The 22,326-nt window shown below is 42.0% G+C and overlaps 1 protein-coding gene across 2 annotated transcripts in view; it reads left to right on the top strand.

The window, feature by feature from the left end:
• Nucleotides 1–7,406: 7,406 nt before the first annotated feature.
• The window catches only part of LOC121005299 (cornifin alpha-like), a 28,531-nt gene continuing 13,611 nt past the window's right edge, over nucleotides 7,407–22,326 (top strand). Inside the window, exons 1-3 of one of the 2 annotated variants that reach the window (XM_040437951.1) lie at nucleotides 7,410–7,665; nucleotides 9,992–10,030; nucleotides 11,673–11,860. In XM_040437951.1, the coding sequence (XP_040293885.1) occupies nucleotides 7,488–7,665; nucleotides 9,992–10,030; nucleotides 11,673–11,725 (270 nt within the window). In that variant the 5' untranslated portion in view covers nucleotides 7,410–7,487 and the 3' untranslated portion in view covers nucleotides 11,726–11,860. Of the gene's footprint in view, nucleotides 7,666–9,991; nucleotides 10,031–11,672; nucleotides 11,861–22,326 lie in introns of those variants that run through there. The other variant, XM_040437950.1, reaches the window with a different exon arrangement.

Genomic DNA, 22,326 nt, shown 5'->3' with positions numbered 1-22,326 from the left:
GGAGGTCAATGGCTGCAATGTGATCGAGCTGAAATGTGGGACAAATTATTAAAGCAGAAGGATCGAATGAAAGGGCCAATTAAAGACGAATTTTACAAATTTTATTCCCTGCCACCTATGCAGAGCAGAGGTTTTTCATCAGCAGAAATGGGTTAATGTCACCCACTAATGGAACAGATGATTTTTTAAAATTTTATTCCCTGTCACCTATGCAGAGCAGGGGTTAATTCACGGCACGAATGGTAAAATGTCATCCAAGAATGTAACAGAAAAACTAATGATTTTTTTTTACCTGTCTACTAGGTATAGCAGAGGTATTTTACACCCAAACATTGGTGAATTACACCCGAATATGTAACAGACAAATTAATGTTTTGTTTTTTTTCCTGTCTACTAGGTATAGCAGTGGTATATCACACCCAAAAATTGGTAAATTTCTAACAAAAATGTAACAAATTATTACTTTATTACCTGTCTACTAGGTATAGCAGTGGTATATCACACCCAAATATTGGTGAATTTCACCCAAAAATGTAACAGACAAATTAGTGAATTTCTTTTACCTGTCTACTAGGTAGAGCAGTGGTGTATCACACCCAAAAATTGGTGAATTCCACCCAAAAATATAACAGACAAATTAGTGTTTTTTTTTTTTCTGTCTACTAGGTATAGCAGTGGTATATCACACCCAAAAATTGGTAAATTTCTAACAAAAATGTAACAAATTATTTTTTTACCTGTCTACTAGGTAGAGCAGTGGTATATCACACCCAAATATTGGTGAATTTCACCCAAAAATGTAACAGACAAATTAGTGAAATTACATAAAATAAAATAGAATAAGTACAGATAAGAAAAAAAAACTTGATTTATGAGGTGGAGGTCCATATGGAGTAGGAGTTTGAGGAGGCGGTGGATGTAGCGGTGTAGGTGGAAGCGGCGGTGTAGGAGTACGAGGTAGCCAATACTGGTTTTCGGTTTTAATTTTTTATTATTTTTTTAATTAGGGTACACTCCAAAAAAGTGTGAAATATCCAAAATACAAGAATGAGAAATTGCACTGTAGTATAACAATGGCTGGTATACATGTTTATTCTGCTCAAGGTGCGGACAAGTCCTGTGGGATCCATGCCTGGTTCATTTTAATGAACGTGAGCTTGTCCAAATTGGCTGTGACAGGCGGCTGCGCTTGTCTGTGATAACACCCCCTGCCGTGCTAAACACACGTTCAGACAATACACTGGCTGCAGGGCAGCCCAGCACCTCCAAGGCGTAAAGGGCAAGCTCAGGCCATGTGCCCAATTTGGAGACCCAGAAGTTAAAGGGGGCAGACCCGTCATTCAGAAAGTGTAGGCGTGAGCACACATACTGCTCTACCATGTTGGTGAAATGCTGCCTCCTGCTAAGACGTTCCATATCAGCTGGTGGTGCTGGTTGTTGTGGCGTGCTGACAAAGCTTTTCCATATTTCGGCCATGCTAACCCTGCCTTCTGAGGTGCTGGCGGTGCCCCAGCTGCGTTGGCCACCTCTTCCTCCTCCTCTGCCTTCGCCTTGTGCTTCCAATGTGCCCCCGATGTCAGGTGGGAATGCCACCAGCAGCGCGTCTACCAGCGTGCGCTTGTAATCGCGCATCTTGCGATCACGCTCCAGTGACAGATTTAAGGACGGTACATTGTCCTTGTAAAGGGAATGCAGCAGCGTGGCTACCCAGTAATCAGCACAAGTTAGAATGTGGGCAACTCGGCGGTCGTTGCAGAGACACTGCAGCATGTAATCGTTCATGTGTGCCAGGCTGCCCAGAGGCAACGAAAAGCTGTCCTCTGTGGGAGGTGCATCGTCTGTGTCCTCTGTATCCCCCAGCCATGCACAGCTGATGGTCATGAACTGGCCTGGGTGCCACCTTGTGGTGAACATTATTCCTCCTCCTCCATCTCTTCCTCCTTATCCTCCACCTCGTCATCCTACAGAACTGTGCCCTGGCTGGACAATTGTGTACCTGGCATTTGTGGGTGCAGGAACCCACCCTCTGAGCCACTTGTGAATGATTTGCCGGAAACCCTATGAAATGATCCCTCCTACTCTTCCTCCTCCTATGCCACATCCTCTTCCATCATCACCAGCAGTGTTTTTTCAAGAAGGCATAGAAGTGGGATAGTAACGCTGAGAATGGCGTTATCGGCACTGGCCATGTTGGTGGAGTACTCAAAACATCGCAACAAGGAACACAGGTCTCGCATAGAGGCCCACTCATTGGTGGTGAAGTGGTGCTGTTCCGCAGAAGCTACCTACAGTGCTGCAGATGAAACTCCACTATCATCTGCTGCTGCTCGCACAGTCTGGCCAGCATGTGCAAGGTGGAGTTCCACCTTGTGGGCACGTCGCATATGAGGTGGTTGAGCGAGAAGGCCGAAGTTACTCTGCAGCGCTGACAGGCGAGCAGCAGCAGGATGAGAACGCAGAAAGCGCACACAGACGGCCCGCACTTTATGCAGCAGCTCTGACATATTGGGGTAATTTTAAAGGAATCTCTGCACCACCAAATTCAGCACATGCGCCAGGCAAGGGATGTGCATCAAACCGGCTAGTCACAGAGCTGCTACGAGATTTCGCCCACTATCGCACACCACCAGGCCGGGCTGTTGTTCAAGGCCCGTCCACAGCTCCTGCGCGGTGTGGGGTTTGTCCCCCAAAACAGATACATTTTAAAACTGCCTGCTGTCGTTTACCCCTGGCTGTGCTGAAGTTGGTGGTGAAGGTGTTATGCTGACCGGATGAGGAGCTGGTAGAGGATGAGGAAGTGGAGTAGGAGGAGGAAGCAACAGGAGGCAAACTGAAGCGCCCTGCAATCCTCGGTGGTGGAAGGACATGCGCCAAACTGCTATCCGCCTCAGGCCCAGCCGCCACTGCATTTATACAGTGTGCTGTTATGGAGATATAACGTCTCTGACCGTGCTTAATGGTCCACGTATCCGTAGTGAGGTGCACATTGCCACAGATGGCTTTTGCAGTGCACACCTAATTGTGTCCCCCACTTGGTTGCTCAGGGAAGGGATGGCACGCCTGGAAAAGTAGTGGTGGCTGGGCACGACGTGCTGTGGGACAGCCACCGCCATAAGGCTTTTAAAACTCTCCGTCTACACCATACGGAATTACAGCATTTCAAAGGACAGTAATTTTGAAATGCTGGCATTCAGGGCCAGGGATCGCGGGTGGGTAGGGGGGTACTTCCTTTTCCACTCCAGTGTTTGGGAGATGAAGAGCGTTGATGGTGTTGCTGGCAGATCCTCGGTTTGCGGGGTGGCAAGTGGGACTGTCACTTCAGAGGTGGATGATGAGGCCGAGACTGCAGCAGAAGAGGAAGCAGGAGGAGCCAGAGACGTTTCTTGGTTTTTAAGGTGTCTACTCCACTGCAGCTCGTGCTTTGCACTTAGATGCCTTTTCATGCAGGTGGTGCTTAGGTTGAGAACGTTTATGCCTCGCTTCAGGCTCTGATTGCACAGCGTGCAAACCACCACTACCACAAAGGCTGCAAAATTATGATTTTTGCCCTAAATGGGTGTTTTTTAAATAGCAGAATATAACACCAGTATCTAAAGGGTGTATCTCACTCATACAGATGCAGACAAGGCCGCAAATTAAGATCTTTGTCAAAAATGGGTGTTTTTTTAATACCAGAATATCACAGCAGTATCTAAAGCGTGTATCTCACACGTACAAATGCAGACAAGGCCGCAAATTAAGATTTTTGCCCAAAATGGGTGTTTTTTTAATACCAGAATAGCACAGCAGTATCTAAAGCGTGTTTCTCACACGGACAGATGCAGACAAGGTCGCAAAAAGCTGTATTTCTAGCTTAAATTGCACACTGACTAATGCGGCAGAGGCCCCAGATGGAGGGTATTGCAAAAAATTGGTGTTTTTTAAACCTAGAAAATTATTGAAGTATTTAAAGCTTGTTTTAACAATAACATATGCAACAAAGGCTGCAATATTAAGTACTTTGCCCAAAAAGTGTTTTTTTAATAACAGAATATGACAGCAGTATATAATGCTTGAATTTCACACGTACAGATGCAGACAAGGCTGCAAATTAAGTATTTTGCCATAAATTGGTGTTTTTTCAATAACAGAATATGACAGCAGTATATAACGCTTGAATTTCACACGTACAGATGCAGCAAGGGCTGTAAAATTGAGTATTTTGCCCAAAAAGGGTGTTTTTTAAAACCCAGAAAATTATAGCTGGATTTCTAGCTTAAATTGCACACTGACTAATGTGGCAGAGGCCCCAGATGGAGGGTATTGCCAAAAATGGGTGTTTTTTAAAACCCAGAAAATTATTGAAGTATTTCAAGCTTGTTTTAACAAAAACAGATACAGCAAAGACTGCAATATTAAGTACTTTGCTCAAAATTTGTGTTTTTTTAATAACAGAATATGACAACAGTATATAATGCTTGAATTTCACACGTACAGATGCAGACAAGGTCGCAAATTAAGTATTTTGCCCTAAATGGATGTTTTTTAAAACCCAGAAAATTATAGTTGTATTTCTAGCTTAAATTGCACACTGAATAATGTGGCAGAGGCCCAAGATGGAGGATATTGTCAAAAATGGGTGTTTTTTAAAAGCCAGAAAAGTATTGAAGTATTTCAAGCTTGTTTTTACCAACCACAGATGCAGCAAAATCTGCAATATTAAATATTTTGCCAAAATGGGTGTTTTTTTAATAACTGAATATGACAGGAGTATATAACGCTTGAATTTCACACATACAGATGAGGCAAGGGCTGTAAAATTCAGTATTTTGCCCAATATACTTAATTATAGCTGTATTTCTAGCTTAAATTGCACACTGACTATGCTGCAAAGGCACCAGATGTAGGATACTGACAAAAATGGGTGTTTTTTTAAACACAGATTATTATTGCAGTATTTCAAGCTTGTATTTGAATGTCTCAAAAGCACATATTCAGTGCTGGTGCACTGAGCTTGCATTAAATGGCCGCCGCCGCCCACCTAACTGACAGACGGATAAAAGTTATTTTTCTCTGTCACTGGGCTCAGAGCAGGGTAAAAAGATTGTGCACTGCACCCACACAACAAAATCTATGTAGATCACTGCGGTCAATTGCTGTTCTGATTAAAGTTTATTTCCTATTCTCTCCCTCACAGCATCAGCATCCTCTCCCTACACTACTAAGAGCAGAGTGACGTGCAGCGCTACATGACTCCAGCTTATATAGAGGCTGGGTCACATCCTACACTGGCCAATCACAGCCATGCCATTAGTAGGCATGGGTGTGATGGCTTCTAAGGGTACAGAGTTAATCGCTTGTTGATTGGCTGCTCTGTAGCCTTTCAAAAAGCGCCATTAACTCGCTGAACACCGAATCTGAACTTTTACTGAAATGTTTGGGTTCGGGGTCCAAAAATCCTAAAGTTCGGTACGAACCCGAAGTTTACAGTTCGTGTTCACTCAACCGTAGTACTTACCTCTCAAGTTGAGCAAATAACTTTAGTATAGGACGTTCCAACTTGAGTGGAGTAGTGAGACATGTTCTTTTTTTGTCAAGTTTTGAGTCTCGTATTTGTAACAACACTATTCTTATTAGTTTGTCTTCATCTTTTTGAATTTCTAGAACTTTGGCCAATTTCCATTGACTTCTAGGAAAATCTTCTTATTTTACTAACACTATGTCACTAACTTGGAAATTTCTTCTGGGTGTTTGCCATTTACTTCTTAGCATAAGATTGGCTAAGTACTCTTTCCTCCATCTATTCCAAAACTGTTTTGATAGATATTGAACTCTTCACTATCTCCCTCTGGCATATAAATCCTTTTTGGTGAACTTGCCAGGCAGTGGCTGTATGTAATCAGACTTAAGGTGAAGTAGATGGTTGGGAGTTAAAGGGTCCAAACTTGTTGGGTCGTTGATATTATCAACTGTAAGTGGACGACTGTTAACAATAGACATTATTTCATAGAATAGGGTCCTAAGTGAAGCATCATCAGTTCTTCTGGTGTTCTTTTTCAACACTGAATTTAACACATTTCTCACAGTTCTGATTTGTCTTTCCCAAATTCCAAGCCGCATGAGGAGCATTCATATGAAAATAACTATCAAATACTCAGTTACTTTTTCTCTACCAATCTCTTTTGGAGCTTTCTTCAATTCATTCTTTGCTCCAACAAAATTAGATCCATGGTCAGATCTAAGCTCTCTGACGGTACCTCTAATGGCTATGAAGCATCTTAAGGCGTTGATAAATGCGTCAGTAGACATATCTTCTAACATTTCCAGGTGTATCGCTCTGGAACTCAGACATGTAAATATTAGTCCATATCTCTTGTACTCCTTGCGGTTCTGTTTGGTGATGAATGGGCCAAAACAATCCATTCCGCTATAAAGAAATTTTGGCGATGGGTTTACATGATCTGCCGGTAAATCTGCCATTCTTTGTTCTTCTGTAGGTCTATGTTCCTTTCTGTAAACTACACCGTTACTTATATACTTTGCTATAACTTTGCTTCCTTTCACAATCCAGTAACCACCTTCTCTCAAACAGCCTTGGGTAAAGCTTCTTCCTTATTGCAAGGATATGTTTGGGTAGTGATCAATAATCATTCTTGCGAAGGTCGGATTTTTGGGTAGAATTGCTGGATGCTTCACTCTGCTAGGTAACGATGCATTTTCCAGTCTCCCTCCCACCTTCAGTATACCATCCTGCAGAAAAGGATTAAGCTTGTACAATAGGTGGTTGTTTGGAAGCCTTTTAGGTTCTTTTCTAAGTCTCTTCAACTCTTCACTGTGGAATCTCTGTTGAATGAGTCTTATGACTGTTTCTTTAGCTTTCATTTTTACTTCTACATTTAATTCCTTTTTTCTGATTCCCTGTGCCAAACGTTGAATTCGAGCTACTACATTTATGCAACTGTCCATTTTGATATAACTTGATAATTTCAGTGATTTGTTGTCTTCAATAAATATATTTTGAAGCACAAAACTGATACTAATGACAAACCTTGTTGATTTTTAAATAGCTTAGGATGGAATTTGCTATATGTGTCAGCAAAATACAATCACATCTCCCTAACCTATTATTTATCTAGGCTCTTCCTTCATTTACTCACCCTAAAACTGGATCTTATTCATACAGTATTTAGGCACATTATTCAACAGGTGTATTCAAAATACCAGTATTTTTAAATTATTAGCCATAAAAGCACATTATTCTAGGATGTATATGACATGAGCTGTTCTCTTAGAAACACCCAAGTACAAGAATATAATTATATGACAATAAACATTCTCTCAGTAATATCCTGATTTTCCATCTTGTAAAAACTAAAGCCGGTTTTGTTTACGCATGCCACACAGCATACCAAATTGTGTATATAAAAGGAAACTTTGCAAAGGATCCCTACAATCAACTGCAAATCTTCCTATCTTGTGCTGTCCTAGGAAAAGATCACAAAGCAAACATGTCTGGAGTTAAAGGAGGACATCAGAAAGCCCAATGTAAGGACCCGTGCCAGAAGCAGACAATCTGCCAGGATCCATGCCAGAAGCAGACCATCTGCCAGGATCCATGCCAGAAGCAGACTTTCTACCAGGATCCATGCCAGAAGCAGACCATCTGCCAAGACTCATGCCAAGATCGTAAGTAATACCAATATAAATTGAAGCACTAATTAAAAGACAAGAATCATAGTAGAGTCTTCTTGTAGCTTTTCAAAATATAGAAGCTTACCTATTATGGACATTGCAATGCATAAATGGTGAATCTTTTTATTTAGGACTCATGCACATGAATGTATTTTGCGTCAGTGTCCATTCACTTTTTTTTCTTCTTGCGGTTCATAGGCAGAACCATTCCCTTCAGTGGGGCTGCAAAAAATTGAAAAACTACATTTGAATTCGGTGTCCATGTTCCACAAAAAAAAAAATCCTATTATTGTCCACATTATGGATAAAGATAGGACTGTTCTATTATGGACCACTGTTATATTACAATTTCCTCTATTTTAAGGGGTTTTCCAAGACTTTTTAACTGATGATTTATTTAACTGATGATTTATTTCTGGAGCTCCGTGGCCTTCTCAAACAGCTGATTGGCAGGGGTCCTGGGAGTTGGACCCCTATCAATCAGAAACTGATGACAGCACATGTATGTCTATGTATCGAGCTGGTTATGATATTCTACAAACAAAATGCAACTTAATGCCTCAGTATATATGGGAAAGATTTATCAAACTCTGCATTTAAAAATTATGGTTCTAAAAAAAACTAAATAATAGGTACAGTACAGACCAAATGTTTGGCACACCTTCACATTCAAAGAGTTTTCTTTATTTTCATGACTATGAAAATTGTAGATTCACACTGAAGGCATCAAAACTATGAATTAACACATGTGGAATTATATACATAACAAACAAGTGTGAAACAACTGAAAATATGTCATATTCTAGGTTCTTCAAAGTAGCCACCTTTTGCTTTGATTACTGCTTTGCACACTCTTGGCATTCTCTTGATGAGCTTCAAGAGGTAGTCCCCTGAAATGGTTTATTACTTCACTTGTGTGCCCTGTCAGGTTTAATAAGTGGGATTTCTTGCCTTATAAATGGGGTTGGGACCATCAGTTTCGTTGAGGAGAAGTCAGGTGGATACACAGCTGATAGTCCTACTGAATAGACTGTTAGAATTTGTATTATGGCAAGAAAAAAGCAGCTAAGTAAAGAAAAACGAGTGGCCATCATTACTTTAAGAGATGAAGGTCAGTCAGTCAGCCGAAAAATTGGGAAAACTTTGAAAGTAAGGGCTATTTGACCATGAAGGAGAGTGATGGGGTGCTGCGCCAGATGACCTGGCCTCCACAGTCACCGGACCTGAACCCAATCGAGATGGTTTGGGGTGAGCTGGACCGCAGAGTGAAGGCAAAAGGGCCAACAAGTGCTAAGCATCTCTGGGAACTCCTTCAAGACTGTTGGAAGACCATTTCAGGTGACTACCTCTTGAAGCTCATCAAGAGAATGCCAAGAGTGTGCAAAGCAGTAATCAAAGCAAAAGGTGGCTACTTAGAAGAACCTACAATATTACATATTTTCAGTTGTTTCACACTTGTTTGTTATGTATATAATTCCACATATGTTAATTCATAGTTTTGATGCCTTCATAGTCATGAAAATAAAGAAAACTCTTTGAATGAGAAGGTCTGTCCAAACTTTTGGTCTGTACTGTACATTTTTTTTAGGGTTTTTTGCAAAACAAATGTTTTGCATTTTCACACCACTTACTCTAATTTTGAAAAGTGGATGTTAATGTAGGTGTGCTTAGCTATGTTAGTTAGTTTTCTTACAGATGTATCTCTGCAAATTTGAAGTCACAAATTCCAGTTTAGCGTGGCATAAAAATCTGGGTAGCTTTTCTAGACAAAAGTTTAAAGACGGGTCAAATTTAACAGACAATTTACAACTTTTAATACATTTTGCACAAAGTACGACGTACCAAAAAACAGTAAAACACACAATTTGCCATTTTTCGTCACCTTGTCCCCCTCCCTGAAAAAAATGGAATAACAGTGATCAAAATGTTGTATGCTCTAGACCCAAATATAAAAAAGTTAGGGCTGTCAGAAAATGGTGATGAAGAAATTTAGATTTAAATTAGATAAATTTAAAATATATTGAGCTGCAGAATAAGGACATCATGTAATTTTTAGCACACAGTTAACCCCGTAATATCAAAACCCAAAATATCTTGAATTGTGTTTTTTTTTTCAAGCTAACCACACAAAGAATTTCTTTCCCCTTTTTACAGTACAAGACATGATAAACTAAAGGGAAAACCAAAAAGGGGCCCAGTAGTTAAGGGGTTAAATATGGGAAATAATGTGAAAGGATACTATAATCTATTAGAAGTAGCCATTCGGTTATTTAACAAGGCATATTACATAACAGCTACTAACATGCATTGTTTCTTTCAGCCTGCAAGACTATACAGCAGTGCCAAGGATATCAAAAAGGTATGTACACTATAGATCATATTTTAATTTATATTAAATGATTAATTCTACTCTAAAAGGTGATATTTTACTGAGAAAATGTTTTATTTCAGGATGTTTCCGTTACGTTGATTTTACTATTTGTTCTATATATTTAAAGACCAAATACCACAGCAGTTATTCATAGGATAAGAATAGCATGAGTATTTCAATTACAATAGTAAAACAATTCTAAGCTCAAATGTTTTAAGATTTTAAATATTTGTTTTTAAAACTACTCATTTAGTTCATTCTACTACATAGTCTTCAACATTTGTGCTGAACAAGATATCTATTTTATTTTGTACTGTTGGCATATTACTTTATACGTCTGTATAGAGTCAGAGCTAGTTCTTTGATTTAGGACTACAGTTTAATATGTTACCATTTCAAGCTTAGCTTTTTGATATCTTTTTAAATATTTTTAATTAACTCTTTTTGAGCAACTTAGCAAAATGCTGAGGGATGAGTACACATTCTCCTAATGTATTTACTACAATTAAAGCTACCACATACAGGTGAAACTCGAAAAATTAGAATATTGTGCAAAAGTTCATTTATTTCAGTAATGCAAATTAAAAGGAATTGCATTAATGCAGCTTAAAACTTGAATTTTGTCAAAAGGTTCAATATTGTAGGCTCAAAGTGTCACACTATAGTCAGCTAAATAGTCCATACCACCTGAGCAAAGGGTACCTCAAAATTGTGACTTTGGGGTTTCATAGGCTGTAAGCCATAATCATCCAAATTATAACAAATAAAGGCTTGAAATATCTTACTTTGCATGTAATGAGTCTATCTCATATGTTAGTTTCACATTTTAAGTTGCATTACTTAAATAAATGAATTTTGCACGATATTCAAATTTTTCGAGTTTCACCTGTAAATTCCATACTCTCACAGAGACTCAAAGTGCAGTTTCTTTTGGCTGCATAACTACGACCCTACATTTTGTGATGAAGAGCTCAAACCCATGAACGTTATTTGTCTTCCGTATATGGGCCCGTTTTTTGAGTTCCGTATAAGGTCCGTATACGGAACCATTCATTTCAATGGTTCCGCAAAAAAAAATAATGTACTCTGTATGCATTCCATTTCCGTATTTCCGTTTTTCCGTTCCATTCAAAGATAGAACATGTCCTATTATTGCCCGCAAATCATGTTCCGTGGCTCCATTCAAGTCAATGGCAAAAAAAAAAAAAGGAACACATGAAGAATGTACCGTATCCGTTCCGTTTTTCAAGAGCCATCTATTGAAAATGTTATGCCCAGCCCAATTTTTTCTATGTAATTACTTGATACTGTATATGCCATATGGAAAAACAGAACAGAAAAACGGAATGGAACCGGAAACACTACTGAAGCAAAAAATAGAAGAATGGATCCGTTAAAAACGGGCCGCAAAACACTGAAAAAGCCATACGGTCATGTGAACAAGCCCGAAACTAGAGCAGCCAAAGAAAACCCACTTAAACCCAGAATCCATCCATTCTATATACTCAAGTAACGTCCTGGTTGGAATAAAATATGAATATTTACAGTTGTTTTATATCACTACAATTAAAACAGTGTATAGGAATGGAGTAGATTAAAAAGTAATATAAATGTTTATTTTCCTTCACAGATCCTTGCAACCCCTGTGTTCCTGATCCTTGCCAGTCTCAAGGAAAATATTAATGAAAGGACAAACCTGAGGCCATAGAGGAAGCAATGTTGCCTTTGATGTTAATAAGAACTTATATGCCTTAAATTATAAATGCAACTGAAATATTTTGCTTGCTTATCAATAAAAGTTTTCTGTTGCAAAATGTATTCTTTGTTTTTTTTTACAATCATGTTTCATAAAGACAATACCTTTTTATATTCCTTGGCAGAGCAAATGGATGTTAAAGGGAGGGGTCCCCAACTCCATAAGAGCACATTTCATTCTGGTGAACTTGAACTATTCATGTATTATATTGGTGGCCATTAGAGATGAGCAAATTGATTAGTTCATCAGAGTCCTTAAGCAGCAAGTGAGAGTCCCCACTCATGAGACTCTCCCCTACCACTTGATTCACAGGATTAGACAATGGTCCAAGCCCAACAGCCTCCCGTTCATCTAACAAATTCTAGAAAAATATACTACAATTGTGGCTACAGAAAAATTCCATGATTTAAAAAATTGAGTAATAGTGATCAAAAAGACATATTTACCACAAAAATAGTAACAATAAAAACTACAGTTCATATTGCCATAAACAAAGCTTTCACATAGCTCAAGTAAACTGAAATATAAAAAAGTTATTTCTGTCAGAAAATAGCGATGCCAAGAAAAGTATGATTTTTATAAAGGTTTTTTATTTTTAAACAAAAAAATCTAGACAAGTTTGGTATTGCTGGATTCATATTGAGCCATCATGTCCTCATATCATTTTTAGTGCACAGTGAATGCCGGGATGCTAAAACCCAAAAACATTGGTAGAATATTATTTTTTTTTTTTTCAATTTAACCTCACAAAGAATATATTTCCCGTTTGCCAATAAAATACATGTTAAAATAAATGGTACCATTAAAAAAGACATCTTGTCCCATAAAAAAAATAAGCCCACATATGGCTATGCAAATAGGAAAATAAAAAGTTATGGCTATTGGAACGTGGGGTGGAAAAAACGAAAATGCAAAAACAACAATGGGCCTGGTACTTAGCAGCGCTGATGTGTGTAGGAGCATGTTGTCAGGAAAGTAGGATAGGGAACTTCGGGGCAAAGGGGGCCAAAACTCTGTGAGGTGGCACAAAAGTGTGCATAACTACACTGAGAGGGAACATATCTGCACATATCTGGTCATAACTACAATGAGGCGGCAGTGGGAACATATATGGTATAATTACTGTGAGGGGCACAAAGGTGGGCATAATTACTGCGAGGGAGAAAAAATATGGGCATATCTACTGTGAGGGGGACAAGGTGGGCATAACTACTGTGAAGGGTCATAGAGGTGGGCATAACTACTGTAAAGGGTCTCAAATATGGGCATAACTACTGTGAGGGGCACAATGATGGGATAACGACTGTGAAGAGGCACACAGGTGGACATAACTACTGTGACAGGCACAAAGGTTGGCATAACTACAGTGAGGGGCCGCAAGGAGGACATAACTACTGTGAAGGGTCCACATTGTGGGCATAACTACTGTGAGAAGAGCACATTTTGGGCATTTATGCTGTAAAGGAGGCACAATGTGGGCATAATTATTGTGAGGGGGCACAATGTCGGTATTAGTACTGTGTGGTAGCACTAAGGGAAAATCCCTAGATTACCTGGTTATACATTGGGATGGTTCAGTCTTACAGGGCCAGCACAGTGCCCCCTCGTAGGTATTTCCCAGGTACAGTCACCATCCCTTCCTGATGCGATAATTTTCTCTCTATTACCACAGGGACCTAGTTCTGGATCCAGAGGACATTGCACCAACGCCAGTGATACCTTGCATGAGGTAGGACCAATTGGGTCTTTTGTTTATTGCAAGGAGTATTGGTGTCACCATGTACCCTATGATAGATTTTATTTGGTGGGTGAGTATAGTTATGCATTGGGCAGAGTTAGAGCAGTGGCTTAACTACCCCCTCTGTAACAGGGTTCCGAAGGTGCACTCGGTCCCACATTAGCCGCAGACCTGCTGCTTAGTTTCGGGAACGAGGAACTGTGTTTTACCTCGTTCCCAGGGCGGCTTTACTAGCTGGGTGGCTCCCTGCTCCTAAGTCTGCCTTGAGCGCCGAGCTGATCACTCGGTGCTCGACTGGTTGGTCTGTCGGTCATGTGACGCTGGCCACGTCACATGAGCCTCACTCCCCACTATAAATACAGGCAGCCTGCTGGCCACAGGTTGTCTGTTAATTTAGTTCCACCTGTGATTTGGTCTTTCCTGGCGTACTTACCTCCTGCTGAATTCCTGACGATCCTCTGCCTGCTCCTTGTGTACTTTTCTTCTCTCCTGGTATTCAGACCCTGGCCTCCTCCTGACAATCCTCTGCTGACTCCTTTTGTACTTCACGTCTCTCCTGGTATTTATGACCCCGGCTTCTCCTGACAATTCTCTGCTTGCTCCATTTGTACTTTGTAGCTTTCCTGGTATTGACTCGGTCCGTTCAGGTCCTGTTGTTTGTCTGTCTGTCATCCCTGCACTTATTCCAAGTTAGGGATTGCCGTCCAGTTGTCCCCTGTCATTAGGACTCGCGAGGCAAGTAGGCAGGGCCAGGGGTAAGGGTGGAGCGCAGTGGTCACTTCCCTCCCCCTGTGTGTGTGTGTATGCGACCGTTACACCCTCTTTATGTAAATTTGAGTTGCGGGGAAAGGGGGGGCAAATCTAAATCCTTGCGCCGGGTGCAGAAAAGCTTAGCTATAGGGTTGAGCGAACTCGAACTGTAAAGTTCTGGTTCGTACCGAACTTTAGGGTTTTTGGACCCGGGACCCGAACCCGAACATTTCAGTAAAAGTTTGGGTTCGGGTTCGGTGTTCGGCGCTTTCTTGGCGCTTTTTAAAAGGCTGCAGAGCAGGCAATCAGCAAGCGGTTAACTGTCTGACCTTAGAAGGCATCACAGCCATGCCTACTAATGGCATGGCTGTGATTGGCCAGTGTAGCATGTGACCCAGCCTCTATATAAGCTGGAGTCACGTAGCGCTGCACGTCACTCTGCTGTGCTTAGTGTAGGGAAAGGATGCTGCTGGTGATTTCAGGGAGAGAATAGGAGAGACTCTTTGCTCAAAGTCTGAATCTAACTCAGCGATCTACATATATTGTGTTTTGTGGGTCCAGGGCACAATATTTTTATCCTGCCCTGAGTCCAGTGACTGAAAAAAATAATAAATTAATAAGTCAGTTAGGTGGGCGGCGGCGGCCATTTTATGCAAGCTCAGTGCACCAGCACTGCATCTGAGCTTTTGGGACATTAAATCTAAGCTTGAAATACTGCAATAATAATCAGGTTTTTTTGGCAATCTACAACATCTGGATTAGTCAGTGTGCAATTTAAGGTAGAAATACACCCATCATTTTCTTGGGTTTTAAAAACACACTTTTTTGCCAAAAAACTGTATTTTCCTGATCTGCAAGTGTTAAATTCAAGTTTAATATATACAGCTTTCATATTCTGATACCAAAAAAACTCTTTTTTGGAAATATACAACATCTGGATTAGAGATGTCCCGAACTATTCGCCGGCGAATAGTTCCCGGCGAACATCGCTTGTTCGCGTTCGCTGCCGCACCCTATTCATCATCATTGTGTAAACTTTGACCCTGTACCTCACAGTCAGCAGACACATTCCAGCCAATCAGCATCATGCCCTCCCTCCCAGACCCTCCCACCTCCTGGACAGCATCCATTTTAGATTCATTCGGAAGCTGCAGTGTCACATATTTGACTAAGTTGTAATCGCAATGCGATTAATACAGGTTATATTAATTGCATTGCGAATTCAACTTAGAGCTGGGTTCCTAATGGTTGGCGTTGCTATGGCTGGTGTCACCCGGTGAGGTAGAAAATGGTGTCACCCCTGCCTCCCCCATCCCCAAAGCCATAATAAAGAGATAAAGAGAAAAAAAAAGAAGTCACTAAGTCAGCTCCAATCAGATATCTGCATAGACCCAGAGTCTTGGTCTATGTGCAGATATCTGATTGGAGTTGACTTCTTATTTTCTCTATTGCACATAAACGTTTAAACTATATTCCTAAGTAAAAATGACCAGTCCACACCATGTGGGTTTATATTTATGAGGGCCTCCCTGAGCAAAGATTAGTAAATGTGGCTGGGTGGCCCCAGCCCACAGATCAACCCAACCCCTTATGTCTCCTGGCCTGGGGCCGTCTCTATAATAATCCACCAGTAATTTATGACCAGTAATTTAATGGTTATTAACTTATTATTATTGGGGTATTATTAAAATAATTTGGTCTATAAAGTCAGAGCCGCTCTAGTTACCTCCTCCTCCCGGCACCAGAGACTCCTGCAGGGCAGCAGCCGCGGCGCCCCACCACTCACCAGGCTGCAGTGAGTCACACCCCCGTCCCCCTTTACCATGTGACGGCGCAACGTGCTTGCTTGCTTGCGAAGTTTAGAAGTTAACTTGTGAGTGAGAACTCCTGCGCCGGCGGGCCGCGGGTGACACCCCATCAGATTGGTGTCACCCGGTGCGGCCCGTACCCACCGCACCCCCCTCGCAACGCCACTGGATCTAAGTTGTAATTGCAATGCGATTAATACAGGTTATATTAATCGCATTGCGATTACAACTTAGATCTGAGTTCCTAATGGTTGTATTGCTAGAATATAAAGAAGATTGAGAATATAGTGCTATATTCGTCAATTCTTGCAATACAACCATTAGGAACTCAGATCTAAGTTGCAATCGCAATGCGATTAATACAGGTTATATTAATCGCATTGCGATTACAACTTAGATCTGAGTTCCTAATGGTTGTATTGCTAGAATTGACGAATATTAGCACTATATTCTCAATCTTCGTTATATTCTAGCAATACAACCATTAGGAACTCATATCTAAGTTGTAATCGCAATGCGATTAATATAACCTGTATTAATCGCATTGCGATTACAACTTAGATCTGAGTTCCTAATGGTTGTATTGCTAGAATAAAACGAAGATTGAGAATATAGTACTATATTCGTCAATTCTAGCAATGCAACCATTAGGAACTCAGATCTAAGTTGTAATCGCAATGCGATTAATACAGATTATATTAATCGCATTGCGAATTTATTTTACCACACTCTGCGTCAACTACGTAATTTTCCATGGGAGTTTTGCCATGGATCCCCCTCCGGCATGCCACAGTCCAGGTGTTAGTCCCCTTGAAACAACTTTTTCATCACTATTGTGGTCAGAAAGAGTCCCTGTGGGTTTTAAAATTCGCCTGTCTATTGAAGTCTATGGCGGTTCGCCTGTTCGTGAACATTTGCGGAAATTCGCGTTCGCCACTCGCGAACAGAAATTTTTATGTTCGCGACATCTCTAATCTGGATTAGTCAGTGTGCAATTTAAGCTAGAAATACAGCCATCATTTTCAGGGGTTTTAAAAACACACTTTTTTGCCAAAAAACACTATTTTCCTGATCTGCAAGTGTTAAATTCAAGTTTAATATATACATCTTTCATATTCTGTTTCCAAAAAAAACACTTTTTTGGCAATATACAACATCTGGATTAGTCAGTGTGCAATTTGTGCTAGAAATACAGCCATCATTTTCTGGGGTTTTAAAAACACACTTTTTTTTTCCAAAAACCACTATTTTCCTGATCTGCAAGTGTTAAATTCAAGTTTAATATATACAGATTTCATATTCTGTTACTAAAAAAACACTTTTTTGGCAATATACAACATCTGGATTAGTCAGTGTGCAATTTAAGCTAGAAGTACAGCCCTCGTTTTCTGGGGTTTTAAAAACACACTTTTTTGCCAAAAAACACTATTTTCCTGATCTGCAAGTGTTAAATTAAAGTTTAATATATACAGCTTTCATATTCTGTTACAAAAAACAACAACACTTTTTTGGCAATATACATCTGGATTAGTCAGTGTGCAATTTAAGCTAGAAATACACCCATCATTTTCTGGGGTTTTAAAAACACACTTTTTTGCCAAAAAACACTATTTTCAGGCCTTGCAGCATCAGCACGTGTGAAATTACAGGCTTATATACTGCTGTCAAATTCAGTTGTTAAACAAACACTCGTTTGGGCAAAAAAAAAATTGTTGGCAGCCTTTGATGCAGATGTCATTGTGAGATACACCCTTAATACATTTGGGTTTGATTCAGAGATTTGAAATACCGCCATTTGGTGCACCAATCTTTAATTCAGGCCTACTGTGGTTCAGGCCATGTGAGATACACCCTTTACATACAGGGGTTTGATTCAGGCATTTGAAATACAGCCATTTTGGGCAAAGTAATCTTTAATTCAGGCCTACAGTGGGTCAGGCCGTGTGAGATACACCCTGTATATACAGGGCTTATATTCTTTCATTAATAAAACACCCTTTTTTGGGCAAAATACCCAATATTTCAGGCCTTGCAGCATAAGCACATTTGAAATTCCTGGGTTATATACTGCTGCCATATTGAGTTATTAAACAAACACCCGTTTGGGCAAAAAAAGTTTTTGGGCAGCCTTTGCTGCATATGTCATTTGAGATACACCCTTAATACATTTGGGTTAGATTTAGAGATTTGAAATACCGCCATTTGGTGCACCAATATTTAATTCAGGCCTACAGTGGTTCAGGCCATGCGAGATACACCCTTTGCATACAGGGGTTTGATTCAGGCATTTGAAATACAGCCATTTTGGGCAAAGAAATCTTTAATTCAGGCCTACAGTGGGTCAGGCCGTGTGAGATACACCTTGTCTATACAGGGCTTATATTCTTTCATTAATAATACACCCTTTTTGGGGCAAAATACACAATATTTCAGGCCTTGCAGCATAAGCGCGTTTGAAATTCCTGGGTTATATACTGCTGCCATATTGTTATTAAACAAACACCGGTTTGGGCAAGAAAAGTTTATTTGGCAGCCTTTTCTGCATATGTGCTTGTGAGATACACCCTTAATACATTTGGGTTAGATTCAGAGATTTGAAATACCGCCATTTGGTGCACCAATCTTTAATTCAGGCCCACTGTGGGTCAGGCCGTGTGAGATACACCCTTTACATACAAGGGTTTGATTCAGGCATTTGAAATACAGCCATTTTGGGGAAAGAAATCTTTAATTAAGGCCTACAGTGGGTCAGGCCATGTGAGATACACCCTTTAGATACAGTGGTTTGATTCAGGCATTTGAAATACTGCCATTTTGGGCAAAGAAATCTTTAATTGAGGCCTACAGTGGGTCAGGCCGCGTGAGATACACCCTTTACATACAGTGGTTTGATTCAGGCATTTGAAATACAGCCATTTTGGGCAAAGAAATCTTTAATTGAGGCCTACAGTGGGTCAGACCGTGTGAGATACATGCTTTAGATACAGTGGTTTGATTCAGGCATTTGAAATACTGCCATTTTGGGCAAATAAATCTTTAATTGAGGGCTACAGTGGGTCAGGCCATGTGAGATACACCCTTTACATACAGGGGTTTGATACAGGCATTTGAAATAAAGCCATTTTGGGCAAAGAAATCTTTAATTGAGGCCTACAGTGGGTCAGGCCGTGTGAGATACACCCTTTACATACAGGGGTTTGATTCAGGCATTTGAAATACAACCATTTTGAGCAAAGAAATCTTTAATTCAGGCGTAGTCTGGTTCAGGCCGTGTGAGATGCACCCTTTACATACAGGGGTTTGATTCAAGCATTTGAAATACAGCCATTTTGGGCAAAGAAATCTTTAATTGAGGCCTACAGTGGGTTTGGCCATGTGAGATACACCCTTTACATACAGGGGTTTGATTCAGGCATTTGAAATACAGCCATTTTGGGCAAAGAAAACTATAATTGAGGCGTAGTCTGGTTCAGGCCGTGTGAGATACACCCTTTACATACTGTCGTTCTATTCTACTATTAATTAAACACCCATTTAGGGCAAGATCCTAAATTCGAAAAATATGAGGAGAGGGACGTCAAATAAGGGACGTGGCCCAGGTCGTGGTGCTGCTGTTGGAGCTCCTGTTTCAGGGAGAGGACATGGTCGATCTGTGCCAGCTACACACACAAGTGACATCCCTTCCTCAGGTGTGAGTAGGCGACAGAACCTGCAGCGGTATTTGGTCGGGCCTAATGCGGCTCTACGAATGGTGAGGCCTGAACAATTACAGGCGATATTAGATTGGTTTGCTGACAGTGGATCCAGTTCCTTCATATTGTCACCCAGTCTCCTGCTGAAAGACCACAGTTGGCACCTGCAGCCGATGTCCATCAGTCTTTCACCTCACCCCCTTGCAAATCAGCCAAGCAGTCTGAGCCCCAAGTCATGCAGCAGTCTCTTCTGCTTTTTGATGACTCTGTTAGCAGGGTTTCCCAGGACCATACACCTAGCCCTGCCCCAGAAGTGGAAGAGATTGAGTGCACCGATGCCAAACCACTTATTTTTCAAGTACATGGGAGGACCATCGCAGCACATCTCGGATGATGACGAAACACAGGTGCCAACTGCTGGGGCTTTCGAAAGTGTGCAGACCGACAAGGAAGGCAGGAGTGAAGACTGGGTGGAAGATGATGTGGAGGACGATGGGGTCCTTGACCCCACATGGAATCAAGGTCATGCGAGTGACCTATGTAATTCGGAGGAAGAGGTGGTGGTCGCACAGGGCCACCAGCACAGCAGAAGAGCGAGCAGGGTGCAAAAGCGGAGCGGCCGTCCTCTAGACAGTACGCCTGCTACTGCCCACCGCAGCAAGGGACCGAGCACATCAAAGCCAGCTCCAAAGAGTTCCCTGGCGTGGCAGTTCTTCAGACAATGTGCTGATAACAAGACACGAGTAGTTTGCACGCTGTGCAATCAGAGCCTGAAGCGAGGCATAAACGTTCTCAACCTGAGCACAACCTGCATGACCAGGCATTTAAGTGCAAAGCACGAGCTGCAGTGGAGTAGACACCTCAAAAACCAAGAAAGGTCTCTGGCTCCTCCTGCTTCCTCTTCTGCTGCAGTCTCAGCCTCTTCATCCATCTCTGGAGTGACAGTGCCACCTGCCACCCCGCAAACAGAGGATCTGCCAGCAACACCACCACCTGGGTCACCAAGTATCTCCACAATGTCCCACAGAAGCGTTCAGCTCTCCATCTCCCAAACGCTGGAAAGGAAGAGGAAGTACCCCCCTACCCACCCGCAATCCCTATCCCTGAATGCTAGCTTTTCTAAATTACTGGCCTTTGAAATGCTGTCATTCCGTATGGTGGAGACGGATAGTTTTAAAGGCCTTATGGCGGTAACTGTCCCACAGTACGTCGTGCCCAGCCACTACTTTTCAAGGCGAGCCATCTCTTCCCTGCACAACCAAGTAGGGGACAAAATCAGGTGTGCACTGCGCACCGCCATCTGTGGCAAGGTGCACCTGACTACGGATACTTTGACCAGTAAGCACGGTCAGGGCCATTATATCTCCATAACAACACACTGGGTAAATGTAGTGGCGGCTGGGCCTAAGGCGGATAGCAGTTTGGCGCATGTCTTTCCACCACCGAGGATTGCAGGGCGCTTCAGTTTGCCTTCTGTTGCTTCCTCCTCCTACTCTGCTTCCTCATCCTCTACCAGCTCCTCATCCGGTCAGTGTAACACCTTCACCACCAACTTCAGCACAGCCAGGAGTAAACGACAGCAGGCAGTTTTAAAACTTATCTGTTTGGGGGACAAACCCCACACGGCGCATGAGCTGTGGACGAGCCTTGAACAACAGACCGATGAGTGGTTTGTTCCAGTGAGCCTCAAGCCCGGCCTGGTAGTGTGCGAAAATGGGAGAAATCTCGTAGCAGCTCTGGGACAAGCCGGTTTGACGCACATCCCTTGCCTGGCGCATGTGCTGAATTTGGTGGTGCAGAGATTCCTTAAAAATTATCCCGATATGTTAGAGCTGCTGCATAAAGTGCGGGCCGTCTGTGCAGGCTTTCGGCGTTCTCACCCTGCTGCTGCTCGCCTGTCAGCATTGCAGCGTAACTTCGGCCTTCCCACTCACTGTCTCATATGCAATGTGCCCACAAGGTGTAACGCCATCTTGCACATGATGGCCAAACTGTGCGAGCAGCAGCAGGCGATAGTGGAGTTTCAGCTGCAGCACCCACGGGTGAGTTGCTCGGCGGAACAGAACCACTTCACCACCAATGACTGGGCCTCCATTCGAGACCTGTGTTCCTTGTTGCGCTGTTTCGAGTACTCCACCAAAATGGCCAGTGCCGATAACACCGTTCTCAGCGTTACTATCCCACTTCTATGCCTCCTTGAAAAAACACTCCTGGCAATGATGGAAGAGGATGTGGCACAGGAGGAGGAGGAGGAAGAGGGATCATTTCGTAGGGTTTCTGGCCAGTCATTCCCAAGTGGCTCCGAGAGTGGGTTCCTGCACCCACAAACCCAAGGTAAACAATTGTCCAGCCAGGGCACAGTACTGGAGGATGACGAGATGGAGGATGAGGAGGAGGAGATGGAGGAGGAGGATCCGTGTTCACAGCAGGGTGGCACCCAGGCCAGCTCATGGCCATCACTGGTGCGTGGATGTGGGGATACAGAGGACACAGACGATACACCTCCCACAGAGGACAGCTTTTCGTTGCCTCTGGGCAGC

This window comes from Bufo bufo, chromosome 6 (genome assembly GCF_905171765.1).
Source record: "Bufo bufo chromosome 6, aBufBuf1.1, whole genome shotgun sequence".
Taxonomy (NCBI): domain Eukaryota; kingdom Metazoa; phylum Chordata; class Amphibia; order Anura; family Bufonidae; genus Bufo; species Bufo bufo.
The sequence above is the reverse complement of the archived record's forward strand: the minus strand, read 5'-3'. Positions and strand labels throughout refer to the sequence as shown.